The sequence below is a fragment of the Epinephelus fuscoguttatus genome, linkage group LG21 (genome assembly GCF_011397635.1).
Source record: "Epinephelus fuscoguttatus linkage group LG21, E.fuscoguttatus.final_Chr_v1".
Classification (NCBI taxonomy): Eukaryota; Metazoa; Chordata; class Actinopteri; order Perciformes; family Serranidae; genus Epinephelus; species Epinephelus fuscoguttatus.
The window spans coordinates 15,983,978-16,005,889 of NC_064772.1; the positions used below are offsets into that span (position 1 = coordinate 15,983,978).

The following is a 21,912-nucleotide window of genomic DNA, read 5'->3' on the forward strand; positions in this document are numbered from 1 at the left end:
TAACATGTAATTAAATAACAAAATTAATGGTATTGTAATCAGTTACACTTACTGAGAAAAAAGACCACATAATTAAATTACATTTACTAATCAAAGTGTTGGTGATTACAAAGGGGTTACATAGGAATATATTCTTCTCAGTTAAAAGTTTATATGTTATAAAATTCATTCTGTTGCTTTGAATCTTTTCACCGCACAGGACTGTCTTCTTTTTAATTAGGCTGTTTCTGGACATTTTTCAGCTTTATTGCCCAAAACATTCAAAACATTTGTAGGACATTTGTTGTTCAAAAAGTATCCTGTAAGTAATTAAAATAGCTATACTACTTGTTAAATTTTAACAGGGGAAGTAGTAATCTGTACTCTATTACATTTCAAAAGTAACCTCCCCAACACTGCATACAAGGAATTTGACTCTCAGGTCTCTACAGGTAATATACCAATAAGGCTGAAACTAGGTGAACATTAACATTTGACCACTATGTGCAGATAGATATGTGAATAAAAAGCATACTGACTATTTGTACTATATAAAAAACTCAATGAAACTAACAGTAAACAGAAATATAGTAGTGCAAAGGGTGCTGGAATAAATTAATTGGATAATTAATGTAACAGGTTGCTTTATATACATGAGTTAGGTGGCTATGATAGTATATGCAGCGAAACAGCAACGCTTATATTTATACTGATTATGATAAGGTTATACTGATGTGTTAAAGACCATGGAAAAGTGCAGATCCTCCCCCCTGTTTAAATGTGGCTTAAAGAAATCTCCTCTTAAATGGCATCTGAAAAAAAGTTTAATCTTAAAAGAAAGCCACGTATGTGAAAACTGCTGGTCTGTTTTAAGGAGTTGCACAGGAAATATTTCTTAGTCTGTTGTGGTCTGATGTATGTACTCATGCTACAGTGTAACACCAGTGCTTTTATTATAGGCCTTGTTGGGTGGTGAGGGAGGGAGGGATAATTATTTTACTTTATTTTGTTATAAAACTTTATTTAATCAGGTAAGTCCTGTTGAGATTGAGATCTCATTTTCAAGCGAGACCTGAGTACATAAATAAAGACATAAAATAACCAATTTAAAATGTACAATGTACAATAAAAATCTATAATATTATATCATGTTATATATAATATTTTCATATATTTCATATAGTATGTATTTATTCATCAAATATATATTATCTATTATTAGAATAATATATTATAATATAATTAGGCAGTTAAAGCGAGTTGAAAAAGAAGGCATGTTGGAAACTAAGAAGAAAACAAAAACAACAACAACGAAACAAAAAAGTCTTAAAGACCAATGGGTATTTAAACCATGAAATATTATTTATAGTTAATGAGTAAATAAATTATAAAATACATATCTTATAGTCTTACAGAGTTATTACACAGGGATTGTTTCTGATACTTTATGACGTGTTAATGTTCACCAAAGTGATGGCCTGCAAGGAATGATCATACAGACCCTTTCTTTACTTATTTCTTTCCTTCTTCCTTCTATTCTTAATTAATTCATATATATGTGGTTCCATTTTGCAACAATCTGTATGAGTCACATGTGGATGGAAATTACACTGTTTCACTTTGACTCACAGTCTGTTGTGTGTTGGAATAAAATCAAGGTCCGCAGATTACATGGACACGTTTAGTCATAGCTGATTAAATATGGTCATGGCGGTGGTTGGGGTGTAGGTGTGTCACTCACAGAGGGACAGCCTGGATCTGTGCAGCTCTGCCTGTGTGGACAAAGCCTCAGCTCTCCGCAGTGTTGATTGGCTGGTTCCTTGTTGATATCCTGTCAATCTACGAGTCAAAGGACTCGGTCAGTGTTTGCTAGCATAGCATGCAGCGCTGCAGACCCAACCAGGAAGTCAACAAAGTTGCTAATTAATATTAGCTTCACTTTGATTTCCATCCACTAACGCTCAAACAACAGCATGAGTTCCGCTGGTCCTCCGGTAAGCTGCAAACCGCCGAGCTGCCTTTGACATGACACTGCTGACTGCACACAATTATTAGCTTGCTAGCTGCTCTCGCGTTAGCATCGCCATCGCTCTCCCTCGGCTAACCGTTAGCCGCCATGCTAACGTTGTTTGTTGACAGCCCTCACTGTACTGTGTGGACATAACAACATACCTAGCGTTAGCTGAAGGCTAGCTTCACATCTGTTGGTTACTTTAACATCGCTGACTATACTTTGAATGAATGCTTTTACCCTGACAGAGGCTAACTAAAGGCTAGAAACTTTGTGAACAAACATTAACTTAGAAGCAGAGAGTTTGAAGGCGACACTGCAGGTCAGCTACAGTCAGATAAAATGAAGGACAAAGAAAACCAAATATGTAACGCTTAAATACTGTTACTGTTATCGGTAAATAACGTGTACATGAGTTTTAGTTGTAGGTTACAATTATACATTCTCACCAGCACTTAATTACATCCCTTATGAAGTGTTAATTTTACATTTCTGTTAATTATTTTGATATTTCTTTGATAATTAACCATTTTACTTGCAGATATGAAACATTAATGTCAGGACAAAGCTAATTTATTAGATAATAGTAACAAATTAAACAACAATAATAGCTAATTTTATAAAAAATGAAAGACAAGCCATGTGATATAAATTACATAAAAACACATAAATAATAACTTAGAATAAAGTATAAAAGTAGGACCACAATCAGAAGATACATATTTTATTCTTACTATCTTATTAGTTTTTAATATTGTGGCATAATGCACATTTTTATTTTTATTTTATTTTATTTTATTTCATACTCTTACTTGTTAAAATTATCTATTTTTTTTACATTGGAGTGACTGTAATGAATCACAATTTTCCCTCTAGGATTGATAAAGTATTTCTGATTTAAATTTAATATGTACTGAATATACAAGTACAATTATGTCCTACAATGCATTATACATAAGTACTGGAAACTTAGTAGATAATGTTATATGCTGTAAAACATGGTGCAGTATTGTTCTCGGTAGGATTGCACAACAACTAAATAAAACCCATATTACAGTTATTTTTGACAGATACTGAGATTGCGATATGAGTCATGATTTAAGTGGGAATGATATATTTTACATTTCATTTTCACTAAAATAAATAAATAAATAAATAAAATTATGTTTCCTTGCATCTTGAATAGGATTTGTAGGCCTGGGCATCTCCGTAAATCCATGATATTTCATTTATAATGGTATGATGTGACACATTTTACTTTTATGTCTAGATATTGCACTTTGCCATACTGCCATTTCGATAATAATTCCATTAATTGTGCAGCCTTAGTCCTTATAACCAGATAATTAATTGATTAATTAATTGGATAGTGGTGTTGGCAAATCAGACAAAGCAGTAATAAAACTATAGTGGGGACCAAAGCTAAGTGAAAACAATTGTAAAATGTTTTTAATGCATTATAAACAATATTTCTGAGTTAGTTAACCTGACCTTCGGTGTCAGTACATAAAGGTGGATTATCTGTAGTCTGAAAAATTCCTTTCAGTGTTACTTAACACATCAGGAGCCAGTAACCATTGTTTGTGCAATCACTGATAAGAGAAAAACAACCACAAAGGTCAACCCTTGTTTACATGTCTTTTTGATGCCTGCCACAACCCGATCTGTAAAGGTCGTCCTGTCGATCCTTATGGGAAATCCAATTTGTTCATGTCCTATCTCCTGACCGATCCTGACCCTACCCATTCAATTTCAATGCCTAACCCCGACCATCTTTGCACATGCAAAAAACAAATGGGGTGTCTGGTACAGATCAGACTGTGTCAATGCCTATTTGATTTGCTTGTTTTGCAGACGATTGGGGATTTATTCCTCATCCTCAGCGAGATGGGGTTCTCACAGGAACAGATCCAGGCAGCTGTACAGGCAGGGCATTTTTCTGTGTCAGATGCGGCTGAGTGGTGAGTTGTCCCAGCTCTTGTCACTAATATAATTCCCCTTCCCCTTCTTCAAGACCCCTATATTCTGTAAATTGCTTATATGTCCACCTCTCATATGTTTACAGGCTCTTGCAGGGTCAGTTTCCACGGCACAGGTTGGTCAAGCATCCATCACAGCCAGCTGAGACAGCATTTTCTGCTTTCAACCCACCCAAAGAGGCAGCAGGCACTTCAGAGACACAGAAATCTCCTTCTGACAGCAGAGGTATAACACCAAGCTAAAGACTGGGTTTGCTTTGAAGGATAGAGGGCCAGTAATATCCTCTGTGTCTTTGTAATCATGTCCTTGAAGTTTAACAGTTTTTTACTTAAACAGCATCCCCTTCACTGGTGCTGAGACCATCAAAATCAGGTGCCCTGTCCCCAGAGCCGCTACCAGTCGAGTCTCGAATCAAACAGGACAAGAGTGACTTTGAAGAGCAGCAGAGACAACGTGTTGCGCAGGAGGCCAGAGCAGAGAGAAGACAAAAGAAACAGGTCAGCAGTGTTGAAAAAACAGACGTCTTGTACTTGTTCCAACTCAGCTGCACTGGCAATTTGATTGTTATCACACAGAGAGCAAAATATTTGAAGTGTCGGATTTGTAATCTCAGACTAGAACATCTTGTCTCATGTGTGCTCTTTCTGCCAGGAGCGTGAGTTGGTGTTGAAGCGGATAGCTGAGGATCGGAGGAGCTTGCAGGAGAAGAACCAGGGCAGCGCTGCCACAGAGACGTCTCCTCCCAGTGGTCAGGGGCAGAGGCTCGGAGGAAAGATTCAGACTAATGTGGACAACAACTGCGTCCTCATGGTGGGGCGATGACGCATTTTAATTTACATGTGTGTATGAGGTATATACAGTAAAATTGCAGTTGTTTAAACTTATGTTTTTTTTGCTGCAGATTCGGCTCCCATCCGGCGAGTCCATGCGTGAGCGTTTCCCAGCTGATGCTCCTCTGCGCAGCGTTGTGGAGCACATCACCGGACGCCACCCCTCTCTACCCTCCTTTTCCCTCCTCCAGGGTTTTCCACGGAAACGCTTTGGCGAGGCAGAGCTTGCCTGTTCGCTGCGCACTCTTGGCCTCACGCCCAACGCTGCGCTGTGTATTCAGACCACTCCACCAGAGACACCCCAGGATCCTCAGAGTCCTGCAGATCCACCATCAGTGGGACAGAATGTCCTGTCTCCTTGTGATGTGTCTCCTCAGCCACAGATCCCTGTCCTGGAGAGGGCGAGAGGACAAGACCGTGTTCTGCCTCCTCCACTACCCAACCAGCTGTGGGAGGAGGCTGTGAATTACGCAGGGATACCTGGAGCTGGTCCCTCACTCTCTGGGCCGTCTCACTTCTGGGGTAGGTTTAAAGACCATGTAAAAAAAAACAAAAAAACCCTTAACAAGTCACAAATTTGTAAGAAAATTTTTAACAGATTTGCTGCTGTACCTCACAAATGTTTATTCATCAAAGCTTGTTTGTTGTGTACAGTTAAAGGACTTTAGTAGCCCATACAGTTGCTTTATAGAGTTGCAAAGTGGGAAGCACTGCTGGTTCTGAAAGTATATTTCCCAATATAAATTCCGATTCTAAGTTTTTGTTTTAATGATTTCCTTAGTGCCACTCAACATAGAAACATGGGATTCTTCCAGATGATGCTACAGTCATAATTTAGGGCTGTGTGTTGGCAACAATCTGGGTATATGATCATGATATAGGGGCTTCGATTTACTTTACTGCAATACTGTAAGCCAAGGCAATATATTGTGTTTTTTTTCTTATGGGATAAAGAGCACACCCCCATATGCATAAAATCTGAGTAAAAAACTTCTTTTATTTATCACAGTCCCTGCAACATCCAACATCATAGTGCTAATTTTTGTGCAGTCGGAGCAAAGGAATTAATATTTGCCTTCATCAGTAAAAAGTAATTGAAATAAATCACTGCTATCTAGAGATCTGGGGTTTAAACAACACAAAGAAAACCACTGCCACACATCTTTGCATGTAAATTACTGCTTAAAAATCGATACAGTATCACAAAACATAATATCGCAATACTCAAGTGTATCGATGTTGCGCTTCTCCAATCAAAGCGCTTTTACACTACGGAGCCACATTCACCCATTCACACACACACAATCACACACTGGTGACCAACCCACCTGCTCACACGCACTCACACCGAGCAACTTGGGGTTCAGTATTTTGCCCAAGGATAATTTGACATGATGATCAGCGGAGCCAGGAATCAGACTGCCAATCCTCCTATCCCTAGTGAATGACCTCCTGAGCTACAGCTGCCCTGGCTCAACAAACCAGTCAGAGGCATGAATCAGAATAGTAGGAAATATAAAATGCTTTGTTGTTGCAGGTGACATAGTTGCTGGATTTGTACAAAATTAATCTAAAAGTAAACTAAGTTAGGTGCAGATTGTGTGTTTAGTTTTCTCATAAGTACAGTCTTTGGTATCTGCTCTCCCTCCCCCAAAATCACACAGAATTCCCAGCATTATAAGCTCAGTGATCAGATGTTTCTTGCCAAATTGCTCATTGTCATAGTTGATTTCTGTCTTTGTTGTTATGCACACAGACCTTAACCTTTGGTGAAAGAATCCCGTTTTTCCTAACCCAGCTTTTCATCTTTTGTCCTGACTGTGATACTTTGATGTTAATCCAAGCTGTAAAAATGCTCCAACTGTGAGTCACCGTCATTGTATACGGAGAACAATAATCTTTTATTTTACTTTCGGGAAAGCTCCGTCACTTTGCAGCTTTATAGGCTCAATTATTTCAGCATGCCAGAGTGTCGAACATTGTTTAAACGTTATTTAAAAAGCTGTTCAGTCATTAGATGACATTCCTGGTGCTGCTCAACAGGCCGTGGCCAGAGGTTGGTTCCCGGTAATGCTGAGGAAGCTGCTGGCATCGAGGTTGATGAGGAGCAAGGAGAAGAGGAAGAACCGCCTAACATGCTTAACGGTACGGCTCACTGTGTCTGGGGTTGTTGCGGACACCTCATCCCTCATTTGACCCACATTTTCCTTGCTTCCCCCCCACCCTCGCTCCTCCCTTTTTCCCGCTTCCATATGTCTCCATTTAGTCATCCGCAAAAGAACTTTTTGTTCTCCCGGGTCAGAAATGGATAAACCAGGCTTCTCACTTTCAGCTGTTGGATTAACTTTTAATTTACTGTATGTTGCATAATTTCCTCCGTGTACAGAACATTTGACCGACTTCCCTAGAAATGTGTGTCATATGTTAGAAAGATTAGGATTAGGAAATATGTAGGTGAATGCCCCTTTCTGTCAAACATAGCACACAGGGTCAGAAGTGCTGAGCCCCACCAGTGAGAACTGATTTCTGTAAGTGCTCACAGCCAGTCAGCCAATCATACTCAGTCTTTCAGAGCATGTGGTTCTGATATAGTATTCTCAATGTATGCCAGACCTGAGAGTGGAAAGAGCTCAGTCTCAGCTGAAGCTGGAAAGAGGAGAATCAAAGACCCAGAACTGAAGATGTTGGTGTTAATTAGAGGTGTGGGATATAAAAGTGCAACTGGACAGATGTTATATTAATAGGCCTGTGACTTAAACCGTGTTAATACAGGCTGGTGTCAATTTCAGCTTGGTGATGTCAGAATATTCTTATGAATTACAGTTGAAAATTGTGTCATTTTCACAGGAATGCCGAGGCTGCCTTTCTTTCCAGAGAACCGGATTCGTGGAGAATTTGAGCCCAGACACCACTGGCCAGAGCAAGGCAATCGACTCAGGTGGGTGTGTAGACAGAGTGGTGCTAATATAATTTGAAAACTGTAATGCACATACGTTGATGCAACTTTATATGTATTGAAGATGAAAAATTTTCCTCTTTCTTTTCCTCCATTGATTTGAAAGTGTTTTGCAGCTATTGATTCAGTCTAAAGATCCCCTGTGCTGGCCTTTGACAAATTTAGCCAATTTTTACTGTATTTTGATGAGAGCTGAAGTCAATAAATCATGTAATTGATGAACAGAAAATTAATCTGCAACTATTTTGATAACTAAATAATTACTTGAGTCATTTGCAAAAATGCAATGCAGTGTTTGTTGTAGCTTCTCAAATGTGAGCATGTGCTGCTTTTCCTGCTTTCCTGAATATTTTGGCTCGTGAGACAAAGGGACCTATGTCACACCCAGTGCAGAGTGGCACAAGGCACAGCGCAACTTTAATTGCTAGTTTTAGACTCACGCAGTTTTCAATTTCACAGCCAGCACCTACATTGTGTAAATAGCAAATGTACTTGCGCCCATTTTTGTGCCGTGGGTGTTTAGATCTTTAAATGAGGTGTGGCAGGTGCATTGTTGGTGTATTGTTGGCGCGTCACGTTGTTGGCGATTGCACCATTGACCGACCAACAAAAACCTGGTCCAAAGTCAGTAGCACTGTATTTCCTGCATTTAAGGGTGCATTATTCAGATAGTAAGATGTGCCTACATAGGTGACTTCACAATGGGCTTTTAAAGGGGAGGTAGATGACACTGATCGGTTGAACTCACATGTTACACTACAACACACCTATGTTAAATTCAGGTACTAAATACAATCCCTTTGCCCCTTGTGTCTCACTGTGCGCCTCGATTATGCGCTGTTTAACTAGCAAAAGTGGAGCTGGACACTACCTTAATGCACTTGCGCCATACACTTTAGACTGTGTACTATAGTTTGCTAAAATAGGGCCCAAACTGAGACATTTGAAGATGTCAGCTTGGGCTGAGGGAAGCTATGATGGACATTTTATAGAGCAAACAACTTATTGAGAACATTTTGTTATCCTAATTAATGCATTAGAAATTGTTACCATCAGTGACATGCTTTTTTAAATCCATCGGTATGTGTGTTACCTTTTAAACAGGGTCTGTTTGCTAAGCTTAAATGTTCTCTTACAGCAACGGTATGTGAGATAATTAGTCATTAGACAGGAAGCTAGAGAAAGATTATTGATTACAGTCTTCAAGTGTTTCCAGTTGAATTTAAGCAGTAGAGAGGAATACAGACAAAAATTGCTGGCATTATGTGGAGATGGATGTTTGTTTTTACATAATTTGAACATATACTGTTTTACATGTTAATTAAATTCAGCAAAAAGACAGTTGTGTGTGTGTGTGTGTGTGTGTGTGTGTGTGTGTGTGTGTGTGTGTGTGTGTTTTTCAGAGAGGCTCCAGAAGAGGACCCCGCAGAGCCTGAAGATGCAGGAGGTCGGGCAGCGCCTGGAGCTGCAGGTCAGGCTGCAGTGGAGCGTCTTCAGAGAGCTGCACAGCAAGAAGACCCTCGTGCATCCCAGGGACAACCGTCACCCCCTAAAAGACCCTTCAGGGCACCCAGCGTGCCGTCCCTATGTGCCTTGGCCACCCGTGCAACTGTCCACCTCATGACTGGTAAAATAATCACTTGGAAGACTGACTTTCCAGGAAATGTGTCCCACTACTTTATTTACTCACTGTTGCCATTCTCGGCCCTGTCTCTCTACTCTCAGCTCCTAGCATGCAGTACAGCAGCAGCCTGGCATGCCTCACCCCGGAGCTTGCGGAGCTTCTGCTCAACCACATGTCCCGTGAGAGGCTCCTGCGTCCCCGCACCTTGGAGCTCTTCTTCGGCTGCCCGTTGCAGAAGTTTGTCCTGAACAACTACCCTTACTCCACCAATGAGCTCCTGCGGCAGTTACGGGCCTTCACAGCGCTGAAGCATCTGAGTCTGGTCAACTCACCTCTAATCACTGGTACAGATTTTAGGATGGAGCTCTTAGTTTTTCCACATATCATTTTTTTCTGTGTTAACTTATACAGTATATTTCAGTTAGTGTGCTGTTTGATTGTAAACTTTTAATCTTTCTTTTTCCAGACTCTGGGCTGTCAATCCTGTCCAGCCTGATCAAACTCCAGTACCTTAACCTGGCCTCCTGTAGCAAACTGACCGACTCCTGTCTGCTGCATATCACAGGTTAGACTTCCTACAAACTGTCTTGTGAACAAGGCTCAGATTGTTACCACAGGGGATAATAGATTATGTAACCCCACTGTATAGGTGACTACAATTACGTGCAAGAACGCCAGATCCCAACATAAGCTGCTCAGGGTTACAGGGATAGTTTGGACTTTTTGACGTGAGGTTGTGTGAGGTATTTAACCACAGTCAGTGGATTACCTACAGTAGCTGCTGGTTAGCACGCCTCCAGTTTAGAGAAGCAGGCAGGAGTACTGCTACTGAAGCTAAGCAATGTACTGCTGTGGACAGGGGCAGCAGCAACACATGTTTCAGCCTCCTGAACATGTCAGTATCAGTTTAAGTGGAAGCTATATTTAGAATATTTTCACCACTTTACCTTGCCATCACACAGCTTCTATGCTCTCTTCAAATCAACCTCATACAACCCAGCTTCAAAGAATCCGAACTAAACCTTGAGTATGTGTATTTAGCATTGAAGGGTTTTTTGCCTTGATATTTCTTTGCCACATATTAACACATTATTTCTCTACTTTCTGTCTCAAGGTTTGAAAAGCCTGTGTTTCCTGTCCCTGGACCAGACAAAAGTGACAGATGCTGGGATGGTACTATATCTTCAGTCAGCTCCATCTTCTCTCTCTCAGCTCAGCCTGAACCAGACGGCTGTGACTGAAGCCACACTGGTGGTCCTGCGCGCCTGCGTGCCACAACTGCGGCTCCTCAGCATCAAGCACACTAAGGTGACTTCAGCTCTGTGGGCACATCTGGCACGTGAATCATGCAGTTGTGTCTGTTCATGTTCTGCACGTTATTTCTTTTCTCATGACATTTCTCTGTGTTGATTGGTGATGTTCTGGTAGGTCAGGGATGTGTCAGCTCTGGCAGAAATGTCCAGCCTGCAGACTCTCAACCTGGATGGGACAGGTGTGACGGAGAGCTCCCTGGAGCACCTGGCCACCCACCCTGCCCTGTCTTCCCTCAGTTTGGCAGGAATCCCCATAGCGGATGGCAATCAGGCCCTGCAGATCATCTCAGGTTTGTAAATGGGAAGGGACATTCAAAACTAAGCAGACAGACCGTAAAACAAAATGGTTCACGTCTTAAAGTAGGTTTCTTCTTTCCTCCCAGGTCTTAAGTTGACTCAGCTGACCCTTCCTGGGCGCCACTCTGTGACAGACAGTGGGTTGTCATTCCTCTCTAGACTGTCTCTGCTCTCAGAGCTGGACCTGACAGACTACACACAAGTCACAGACCAAGGAGTCAGCCAGCTCTCCACCATGAACAGGTCATTCCCACACTCTGTAACTGCACTGTACAGCACATGCAGGTCATTCTAACAGTAGTGTCGGTGTTGAGTACAACAGAAATGTCATCAGGAGTATTTGTACTTTGTGTAGGTTGAAGAAGCTGTCACTTAGCAACACGCAGGTGACAGATGCGGGGCTTCCCTCGCTGCGTGGCCTGCAAGAGCTGCAGGAGCTCTGTTTGGACCGAACAGCAGTCACCAGCCGAGGAGTGGCCGAACTCATCACCTGTCTGCCGCACCTCCAGGTGATTTTACTGCTGATAGTTCTGTCAACTGCCTTGTACAAGCTTAGCTGAAGAAAAGAAAAACAGAAATAAAGAAAATAGTCCCTACATGAAACTGCTTTCTAATTTTGGGATGCACTGTCCCTTTAAGGTATCTGAAAAGATCTCATTTCATATGCTTATTTTGCTGATGTTAATGTTTTTGCTCTGTGTTTTTAGGTGTTGGGGTTAGCCAGCACTCAGGTGGGGGACACAGTCGTGAAGAGAGGTCTGATCCGTTGCAAGGAGCTTGTGAAGCTGAATCTCAGCCGTACACGGATCACAGACCACGGTAAGGTCAAACTCTCTCATCACTGGCCCCTTCTTCACCTGATTCTTTTCTTACATACATTCTTTGAACTTGTACATGTTTTCCTCAGGTCTGAAGTTCCTGAAACACATGCACCTGGCTCAGGTGAACCTGGACGGCACCGGTGTGACTCTGATGGGCATTGCGAGCCTCCTCTCCTTCACCAACATCAGCAGCATTCGGGCCAGCAACACTCGCAGCATTCCTCCTGACGAGGTCTCGGATGAGGAGTGGGAAGCCCAGTAAGCGTTGATACTTTGAGTTGGTCCACGCATACTGTACCAGAGCACGACTCTGACTGCTGTGGTCCCCTTTTAACTCCCCTGAACATGCTGCCCAAAACAGCATAACTGAAACACTCCTCCTATTTGCACTGTTTCAACTGCAGCTTGTGCCACTAATCTGTCAATCACGCACGCTACCAAGTTGAAACCTTAAACGGGAGCCTGGTTATTAAAAACTAGGCCATCAATAACGTTTACATATATAGAATCAATCCGCATTTACTTGCATACACTGCAGCCCTTTGTCTGTGGACAAACTCCACCTGACAAACTTAAAGCTTTATGTGCAGCCTTATAGGTTGGAGCAATCCGTGTTTCTCCTGGTTGGCACTTTTGGAGCTGACTAGCAGTAACATATTTAATGTTGGAAATGTAACATATAACACAGCATGTATTTTGAGACTGTAATGAATAACAGCCAGGTATGTGTTTAAGTTAAATGACAACCTTAATAACAAATTGTCAATTCAACCAAATGTGGTTGGATTTTTTTTTTTTTTTTTTTTTTTTTTAAGGACGTGAAGGCAGATAATGTCTTCCTGTAATCATTCTGTCACCTTATTGAAACTAACATTGAATCTTGAGCTGTATTCATATCATTTGGGTTCATTAGCTGAATAAGTATTGAATGAGGATTTCCCCAGACTTCACACCAACCTCCTAATGTTCATTTTATTTGTTAGCTTGAATATTTGGCACTACTATTGCACAACACGTGCAGCTAACACTACTGCAGATGTCAACTGTCCAAGATGGTAAAAATGTAGTTACCTCAGCTGAAGACGAGAGATGTCAGCTCCTGCTGGTTTGTGATTGGTTTGGAATTCATAAAGATTAAAAGAATGCCTTTTTTGCGCCTTTATGGCAGCATAATGTTGCCACCATGACTTTGGTATGTAGTGATAACGAGAATAGATGTTAAAACGTTTGATGGATCTCGCGAAATAACAATCTTGTTAGAAGAAACATTTCTTGTCATGGTGGCAGCAAAATGCAGCTGTACTTTACGTCATGTTGCTCCTATTTGACGTGAACACAGCTTTACTGTAAGAGCTTATAATGGAGTTTTTATAACTTGTGATGTCACCTGTATGGATGTTAGTTTACAAACCACAAGTCACTGAAAAACTACTTTTCCCCTTTTAAGTGCATCCTGGCGATGCTTCGGATTCGGTTGTTTAATGAACGGCTGTCATATTATGCTCTTTTATTAGCATTAGTTATGCCAAGACTTGCCAGTATTTTAGTTGGACAGCACAGCCGTTTTCTGTTACGTGGAAAGCAGGGTGAGCAGCGTACATGTGTAGTGGCTGTGGGATGAGGTAGGATCTATGCAGCCAAGGGGCTCACCAGCCAGAATCCAAAGCAACTTCTTTAATCACTTCCAGTTTTGTCCTCATGTTTACAGAGATGTAAAATAGTTTATTTTCCCTAAAGGCTTTTGATTTTTGGATACGAGCACTGTATTCATTAAGTGTAAAATGAATAAAGTCTTCTGAATCTAAACATGCAGTTTTTATGTTCTGTTTATTCAGACAACCCTTTATTGCATTACATTGTTAAATAAGGCAGAACTGCTCTTTTTACACAGAAAAAAAGTCAACTTTTAAATATCATAAAATATGACCTAAAAGCTGCTGCATGTTGGGATAAAACAGAACGTTCGGAAAAATAAAACTTTTCTATGAAGACAGCACAATGGAATGCATTCCAAAATGCACTGAGATGCTTCAGGTGAATCAGCCAATCAGAGTGCAGCCTGAGGTGAAAGGAAAAGGGGGGGAGGGGGGTTCAGCACGGTGCGGCACTGTCAAAACCAAGATAGAAATACAGTACGACATGTACAAGAGACGTGTCCAATAAGATGCATAAGAGATTGTTTGAGTTCTAGTAATGACATTTCCTGCAATGTAAACCCTGCTCATCCCCTGCAGGTCAAATCCATGATGCAAGATAAAGGAGTGGCTCAGAGTGTGACGTTTTCTTTAGATATCATGCGCTTGCTGTTTTTCGATCTTTGATTTCAAGTGCTCCTTGTATGCCAGGATGTCCCTGTTCCACTTTGTGATGGTTTGGTTCTCACACACCCAGATCTCCTGAGCCACCTGGAGAAAAGAGACAAAGATTATAATGGGTCCATCTACAACTGGTTAGGTTAAATCTGCGATCATTTAAAGTGGAAACGGACACATTTTTTTGCATAATGTACTGGCTGTATAGTGACACCATCAGCATTTAAGCCTCACTTCCACAATGCCATTCTTTCTGCCAACTGGTATGATCTCCAGGGAAAATAAATGTTTGATTAACAGCAAGAAAGAAGTCCATCAACCATTTAAACAATTATCTACCTTCCCTGTAATATGCCGGTTGACCTCGCCCTCTGCTTATAGAGCAAGAAGCTCCTGGACCTCATTGTCTCTGCTATTTGCTGACATTTTTGGTTGATGTTCTTCTTTGAGTTAGCTGCTAACTGATTTTTAAATCTCATGATGGTAGGTTGCAATTAAAAGCTCTTTGACCAACACTCACAGCAATCCAGTCCTGCCTGTTGTCCCTTTTACACAGATGTCTATCGGCACTACCATCTCCACTGTGGAACAACTCTGTCCCAACATAACGTGATTGTACCTTTTATACTGAATGGTGAGGCTGAGTAACAAACATTCTTGCCTTAAACAGGCAGTGAAAGGGGCTTTTGTCTGATCAAAGTAACATCAACGGAGCAACGGGAGGTTTGATATCAGTTTCTTTTGTTGAGGTTGATATTAAGAAGTGTTTTCCTCTCCCTTTTTTTGCCATTCACCTTCTATCTTTGTTTACTGCCGTGCATAAATGCTTCAAGGTGAGTGTGGTGATATTCATCATCGAAACCCAGATATTAAGAGTGATATTTTTACTGTTCCAAGGAGAACAGAAAGTGATCTGGTTGTCTCTGAGAAGCAGCACCCAGAATACCACTTAGAAGTGTTAGAAGGGGGGGAAGTTCAAAAGTTGTCCGTTTCCACTTTAAACGAGTCCACTCAATGATAAACATACCTGTTGAATTAGCCTGAAGTCGTGGCTAACCAGCATCATGCCACCTTCAAACTCGTTGACAGCTTCTGCCAAAGCGTCGATGGTCTCGATATCCAAGTGATTGGTGGGCTCGTCAAGGAACAGCATGTGAGGGTTCTGCCAGGCCAGCCAGGCAAAACACACCCGGCACTTCTGACCATCTGACAAGTTCCGGATCGGACTGACCTGGAAGAAATTTAAGATGTAAATTAAGTGACAGTTGCAGAAAAGAGAAAAACAGAAACTCAAATACTTCTGCACTTCCCTATTTTGTCTCATTTGGAAGAGTATCCCAATCCTACCTGCTGTTTTCCCGTAAGCCCATAGCGACCAATGATCTTCCTCATCTCCTCTTTTTCTTTGATCTCAGGGAAACACTTCATCATGTACTCCAGAGGAGACAGGTCCAGTTCCAGTTGCTCTGTCAGATGCTGTAACATAGGCAGATACGCAAGCGAAGTTTAGATTTATAGATAATAGGTCTCACAGGTCTTGCATAAAATAATTTGTCCTTAATTAGATGGAGCCTTTTCAGATTACTCTCATGTTCTCTGGTTGTTAAAGGGATGACACTCAAGAGTATAATTAAAAATGCAGGCGAAATAATGTGCTGTCAACAGACTCAGTGTTTTACCTGGTGATATCTGCCAATCTTGACGTGAGAATGTTTGCGGATCATGCCGTCGGTGGGAAGGAGCTACAAAAGAGAAAAATAAACTTGAATACTCCGAACACAACTGCAGGTTAATGTGGAATAATGTGGATATATACTGTGCCTACCTCTCCCATCAGCAGCTTTAGCAGGGTGGACTTCCCTGCTCCATTGGGCCCCACCAGTGCCACTCGTGTATCCAAGTCAATACCAAACTCCAGGTTTTTATATATGTGTGGCTGTAGGACATTAACAGATGAATGAGACTGAGGAATGCATTTATATTTCAGTGAAAAGTCTATGCTGTAATATTAACTCTACTCACTGTGTTGTCACTGTACTTGAAGCTCACGTTCTGAACCATGATAACAGGAGGAGGAATCTTCCCACAGGGAGGAAAATAAAATGACAGAGTCTGTGGGAGGAAAGGGGGACAGGGATATTAGAACCATGGCAATATCATACATGAGCCAATGACCTCAGTTCATCAAAATGTGTCTCAGTGTCAAAAATAGGACTGAACTATTAATTTAGTATTAACTGTGATTAGGAAAGTCTGAAAACCACTGCTCAAGACTACTGATATTAGTTTCCAAACCATTTCATCCATAATCAGTAACCAACATCATTACAGTACCTTGTCATTCACAACTTTTTCAGTCAAGCCTGAGGCCACCATCTTCTGCAGCGTCTTCTCTTTGCTCTGAGCCTGTCGTGCCAGCTTTGCAGAGCCGTGACCAAACCTGGCAATGTAATTCTAGAGGAGAGGGATGTAAAAAGAACAATGAGTACACGTCTTGATGTGGCTAATGACAAACATAATTATTATGGTTTGCAAAGCTTTAAAAGGCATGTGACTGCTCTAATTAAAAGTTCCTTGTTTCAAAGAGTCTGCTCTGAACCAGTCATTGTGTGCAGTGAAAATGTTCAACCACATGGTGTCTCTCATTTACCTTCATGTGTGTAATCTGGTCCTGTTCCCAGTTGAAGCGCTTCATCTGGTTCTCTTCCAGCTCCTCTCTGGTCTTCACGTACTGGTCATAGTTACCCTTAAAGCAAAAATAGAATTGCATGGTCATCCAACAGAGCGGCACACCGACACATAATTAGTAACAACCTCCCCCTGGTTTCCATATTTAGCATTATAGGGTCACATATGGTACACCCCATTCAAGATTCTTTTGAAGACGTTCCAAGGGATGCTGAGGCTGCTTTTCTTTCTGGCACTGTGCTTCTTTATTTTACTGTAAGGCGTCAGTGGATTCAGCAAAGCGTTCTTACTGTGTAGTACTTCAGTTTCCTCTGATGCAAGTGGATGATGTTGGTGCACACACCGTTCAGGAAGTCTTGAGAGTGTGAGATGAGCACAAGGATTCGCTTGAACCTGACAACAAGACGCAGGATGAGCAATTCATATAAACTGTTTTGACTAATTTAAAGAGAGGAAGTAGAGTGTGGACTTACGAACGAAGCTCCTCCTCCAACCACACACAAGCATCCAGATCCAGGTGGTTAGTGGGCTCGTCAAGCAACAGCATGAAGGGTTTGATGAACAGGGCTCTGGACAAATAGAGAACAGTAATTACAATTTCATTTAGTGGAAGCTTTTTTTTCCCCCCATGTGAAACTTGTTTTGTTTTTTTACTACCACTCCTCCATGGGTTTTGTGTGACGAATCATTAGCTTCCACAGTTTGACTTGGAAAATGTCTTAATTTGACAGCAAAGCATGAACTTTGTGAAGAAGCAAAAACAAGTTGTGCCATCAGCAGATTCAGCTAAACTTGGCACCAAGTGTGTCATTAACAATTTGAAGTGGTAGTAACAGTGCTCCAAATTCAGAATGGAGGGTGTACAAAGTTGAAGGTCCAGTGTGTAAGATTAAGAGGGATTAAGTCACATCCAGCAGTGAGTAATGCAGACTCCAAACAGCTAAAACTCCTCCCAGTTAGAAGTCCTTCAGTGTTTATTTTTCAGAAGTCTTTTTACTGGGAGCTGGATTATTAGCAAAGGTCTTTTCCTCTCCAAAACAAACTGACCAGGTGATTTAAACAGGTAAACAACAACAACAACAACACTGAATTAAGTTTCACATTTTAAAAGTGTCTTCCCGATGCTCGTTACAGAAGGGCCCTATCAAAAGCCAGGGTTTAGTTTGTCTGTTATGAGCTACTGTAGAGACATTGCAATCTCTGCATACGAGGACCCACTCCCTATGTATGTAGATATTAAGTAATAAAAACACAATGATTCTTATTTTCAGGTGATTATACACTGAAGAAAATATACTAATTATGATTTTTCACATATCTGCCAATATATCCCCTTAACACTACACACAGGTGTTTTGTAAATCTAAGTTTTAGGTAACAGGCTAGCCTATGTTACGATGTTTGGTCTTCAACTTTCAACTGCAAACTTAAGGGGCAAAAAGCAAGAGCACTTTGCCCCAAACATATCTGCATAGTAGCTCTGAATGTAGTATTTTTACACATGGCATAACGGAAATTGGATGACTAGACTGCTCAAATTCAAACCTAAGTAGACAGAGAGGAAGGACGCATCACATTGTCACTCAACGATGTAATACTTAGCACTTCTTCTGTACCTGGCCAGAGCTACACGCATCCTCCATCCTCCACTGAAGTCCTTCAGTTTCTTCTGCTGCATAGCAGCGGTGAAACCCAAACCATGGAGGATCCGAGAGGCTCGCACCTCTGCCTTGTCTGCATCCAGCTCCTCCAGACGCTCATACAGCTCCATCAGCTTCTCACATTCAGCTATGCAAGGATAACAAAATGACATTTGCTATTAATTTCAATCAATATAGCTACAGAACAACTGTATGTGAAACAGCTGTCCTTATCTTTGCTTCAAATCACATCAGCTACACTTAACTAGGACATTCTCTTAAATCTATTCAAGCATTCGGTTTGTTGTGGCAATTAATTTCCCTTCTGCACTTAGTGCTTAGTCCATCACATGCAACTCACAGTCCTCATGGGCAAGCCTCTCTGCCTCCTTCTCCAGCATAATCCTCTGTTCATCCACCTCCATGACACACTGCAGAGCGGTCTTTTCGCTGGGGGCCATCTCCCGGGTCAAGTGGTAGATATCTATGTGCTCTGGAATTGGAATCTCACGATGCCCGATGGCTGACAACAGCATGGACTTTCCTGGCAGATGCAAGTAGATAAGACAATTTTGCTCGACATAGTGTATGACATAAAAACCCAGTCTGTACAACATTCATCCCATTTCAATTTAGGGGAACTGCTGTAAATGAGAACATGTGCTAATGTGGTGACTGAATAGAGTATGTATGTGCTGTTCTTTGTGTTGAAACAATCTAACTTTTAAGATGTTCTTATAATGGCATCAGGTACTGGGATATGTACAGGCTACTGACTAACAATATCACGTGCCACAAGAGACTTTTTACCTGTGCCATTAAGGCCAATAAGACCATAGCGTCTGCCTGAGTTGAGCTCCAGGCTGGTGTCTGCTAGCAGCTCTTGACCGTGGAAGGTGAGCGACAGGCTGCTAATGTGGACATCAGTGCTGTTGGGGTGTGAGGCCAGAACGCCAGTCACTGCGCGTGCCTCAGTCTTTGCTAGCTCAAATTCATCCAGCTCCTTTGTCAAACTGGCGACCCCTATAAAAACAAAATACTGTTCACCATTTCGCTTACATTTCAAGTTAGACACGAACCTACTGGACAGAAAAAGCAAGTTTAAGTGTAGTATATAACCAAGCAGAAATGTATAAATCAATCCAAAGCCAAAACTGATCACCAGAATGATACAAGCCCTAGTAACTCACAACTTAGCTATAATATTAAGTTTAAGATCAGTCCTCTTACCATTGCTCTCTGCTCCATTAAGCTGGGTCTCTTGTTCACCCTCCCCATTTAGCTCATCAGCTTTCTTGGTACGCTGGCGGGCTTTGGCAGCCTCCTTCTTCTTTGCTGCCTTCTTCTTGGCTAAGTCGGATGGCATGGTTGTGAAAATCTATTCAATAATAGAAAATAAAAAGGAAAAAAAAAGACAGATTTCAACATTCTCATTATCCAACAATACCATGTTATGTCATGTAAAACGGTGCCATTCCCAGACTCTCAATTTGAGGATTTCAAAACTTTGGGACAACTCTAATTGTGACAGTCAGATATTATAAAAGTGTGAAAATGGGTAAAAGTGGCCAATCGCTTACAGAAAGTGGCTTTTAATAGTGGTTGGTAGGCAAACACTATTCGACGGTGGCAACAGACTTCGACACAACACACCGGTAACTGAACTCAGGGTGTAGCGCCAGCTTACAGCCGAGTTTAAGAAAGGACTGACGCTACTAAAGGCCTTACATGGTTAACGGTACAGCCTAGGGAGCGATGATGGTGGTGACAATGCCAACGACGACCGCATTTCGCTTCCTTCCAGTCCCACCTGCTCGCACGTTGGGTTCCTCACAATATAAAACCCGATAGCCCCAAGTGTTGGAAGCTAACGGTAAGTTAGCTGATGCCGCTCACATCAACGGTAGAGCGGTCACTTCACGATGAATTAACCGACGACAGTACCTAAACATTTGTTTTAGCTGATTACGACAGAATGTCATACATAGAGAAATCATCATATCGATTTTGATAAACTAGCCGCTGACTGCGTTAGCTCTCTAGCTAAGCTAACAACGGCAGCTAACTACAGCTGATAGGCCTGAACCGCTAAAGCTAACGTGACGCAAGGCCCAATTAGCTACGACAAGCTCTGAAACCGGCTAATTCGGCGGTTAACGTTTGTTTTTCAAACCCATTATATATTCTGACAGAAACACATGTATGTTACCCATTTGAGTCGTAGTTGTCAGACACTGTAAATATCCCTCTTACCTGGATAATGTGTTACTGGTCTCCGGAGCACACGGATGTCTCGTGTCCACTTTTCGCCGGGTGGATGTAGCCGCACGCCAAACCGCCAGACGGACCATATATGGCCATAGAGGGCGGTGAGAATGGGTGGACCCTCCCCTTCCCGTGGGACTGCAGTAAAATGTCCCTTTACTCCTCAATTAGTCACAGTTTTGATTGAGCAATCGGTGAAAATGTGTAATTTATGAGTAGGACTAACTAAACAGAGGCTAAGTTATAGCCCATAAACCTGACAATTAAAGGCTGGTGTGATGGATACATGGTGATCTTATTGAGTTGTTGTCAATGGCTGTGCTTAGGGGCTGTTGGTTACTTATGATGGGGGGAGGGGGGGCAAAATGGAAGATGCATGTCAAATAATTTTTTTAAGCACTGAGGAGGGACTTAGGTTATTTGGCATAGGGGAGGGACATAGAATTTTTAGTGGTTGTATTTTTTTATATTTATTTTAAAATCTGAACCCCAAAACCTGCCAGCGGGTTTGGAAGGCATGTTTTCTTTAAAAATCACTCAAATCACGCCTATTGTCATAGCCAAAAAATACAGATCAAATCACAATATTTTGTATATAACTTGCAGCCCTTTACTGCATGTCATCCGTCTTCTTTCTGCTCCCTTTCCTGTCACTCTCAAGCTGTCCTATAATAAATGCAAAAAGCCAAAAAAACAAAACAAACAAACAAAAAAAACTTCCGGGTAGAAAAATCTTTGTATATAAAAATTAAACGAAACTCAGCAAATGCTACATACTAAATGCTACTTATCCATAGTCAGTGTATTAGTGTATTACATATAGTAGATGGTGGTCAGCTTGCTCCCACTTTGGAGAAGCAGACATAAGTACTGCCACATAAGCTAAGCAGGACAAGGGCAGCAGCAAAACATATTTTAGCCACCTAAATGACAATATCACTTCAAGTGTACACTATATTTAGAACATTTTCACTGCTTTACCTTGCTGTCAGACATCTTTTTCCGATGGTGAATTGAAGGCGTCATATCAAAGCCACTGAACTCCATTGGCCTACGGTGGCACCAATCATTTAACATGTAAGGTAAAGCAGAGCAAATATAGCATACACTTACATTTTTTAAATGGCTGAAATAAGTTTGCAGCCCCGTCCACAGCATTACTTAGCGTCTAAGTTGGTAATGTTAGATTTGGTTTA

The 21,912-nt window shown here is 41.5% G+C and overlaps 2 protein-coding genes across 2 annotated transcripts; one reads left to right on the forward strand and one right to left on the reverse strand.

Annotated features, from left to right (window-relative positions):
* Nucleotides 1-1,768: 1,768 nt before the first annotated feature.
* si:ch73-173p19.1 (uncharacterized) lies at nucleotides 1,769-12,623 on the forward strand. Its single transcript, XM_049564958.1, has 17 exons — nucleotides 1,769-1,973; nucleotides 3,845-3,951; nucleotides 4,056-4,195; nucleotides 4,307-4,467; nucleotides 4,622-4,780; nucleotides 4,872-5,322; nucleotides 6,844-6,945; nucleotides 7,648-7,738; nucleotides 9,160-9,383; nucleotides 9,482-9,724; nucleotides 9,847-9,945; nucleotides 10,495-10,688; nucleotides 10,809-10,983; nucleotides 11,077-11,233; nucleotides 11,346-11,499; nucleotides 11,698-11,809; nucleotides 11,898-12,623. Exons 1-17 carry the CDS (start codon nucleotides 1,953-1,955, stop codon nucleotides 12,071-12,073), a joined length of 2,766 nt encoding a protein of 921 aa, XP_049420915.1. The 5' UTR covers nucleotides 1,769-1,952; the 3' UTR covers nucleotides 12,074-12,623.
* Nucleotides 12,624-13,619: 996 nt separating this feature from the next.
* LOC125881685 (ATP-binding cassette sub-family F member 2) lies at nucleotides 13,620-20,853 on the reverse strand. The gene is made up of 15 exons (XM_049564959.1): nucleotides 20,705-20,853; nucleotides 19,682-19,829; nucleotides 19,262-19,474; nucleotides 18,813-18,995; nucleotides 18,428-18,599; nucleotides 17,285-17,380; nucleotides 17,102-17,204; nucleotides 16,774-16,869; nucleotides 16,458-16,577; nucleotides 16,146-16,235; nucleotides 15,949-16,059; nucleotides 15,803-15,865; nucleotides 15,471-15,599; nucleotides 15,151-15,354; nucleotides 13,620-14,216 (listed from the first exon to the last, which is right to left on the reverse strand). Exons 2-15 carry the CDS (start codon nucleotides 19,815-19,817, stop codon nucleotides 14,097-14,099), a joined length of 1,836 nt encoding a protein of 611 aa, XP_049420916.1. The 5' UTR covers nucleotides 19,818-19,829; nucleotides 20,705-20,853; the 3' UTR covers nucleotides 13,620-14,096.
* Between the last annotated feature and the right edge of the window lie 1,059 nt (nucleotides 20,854-21,912).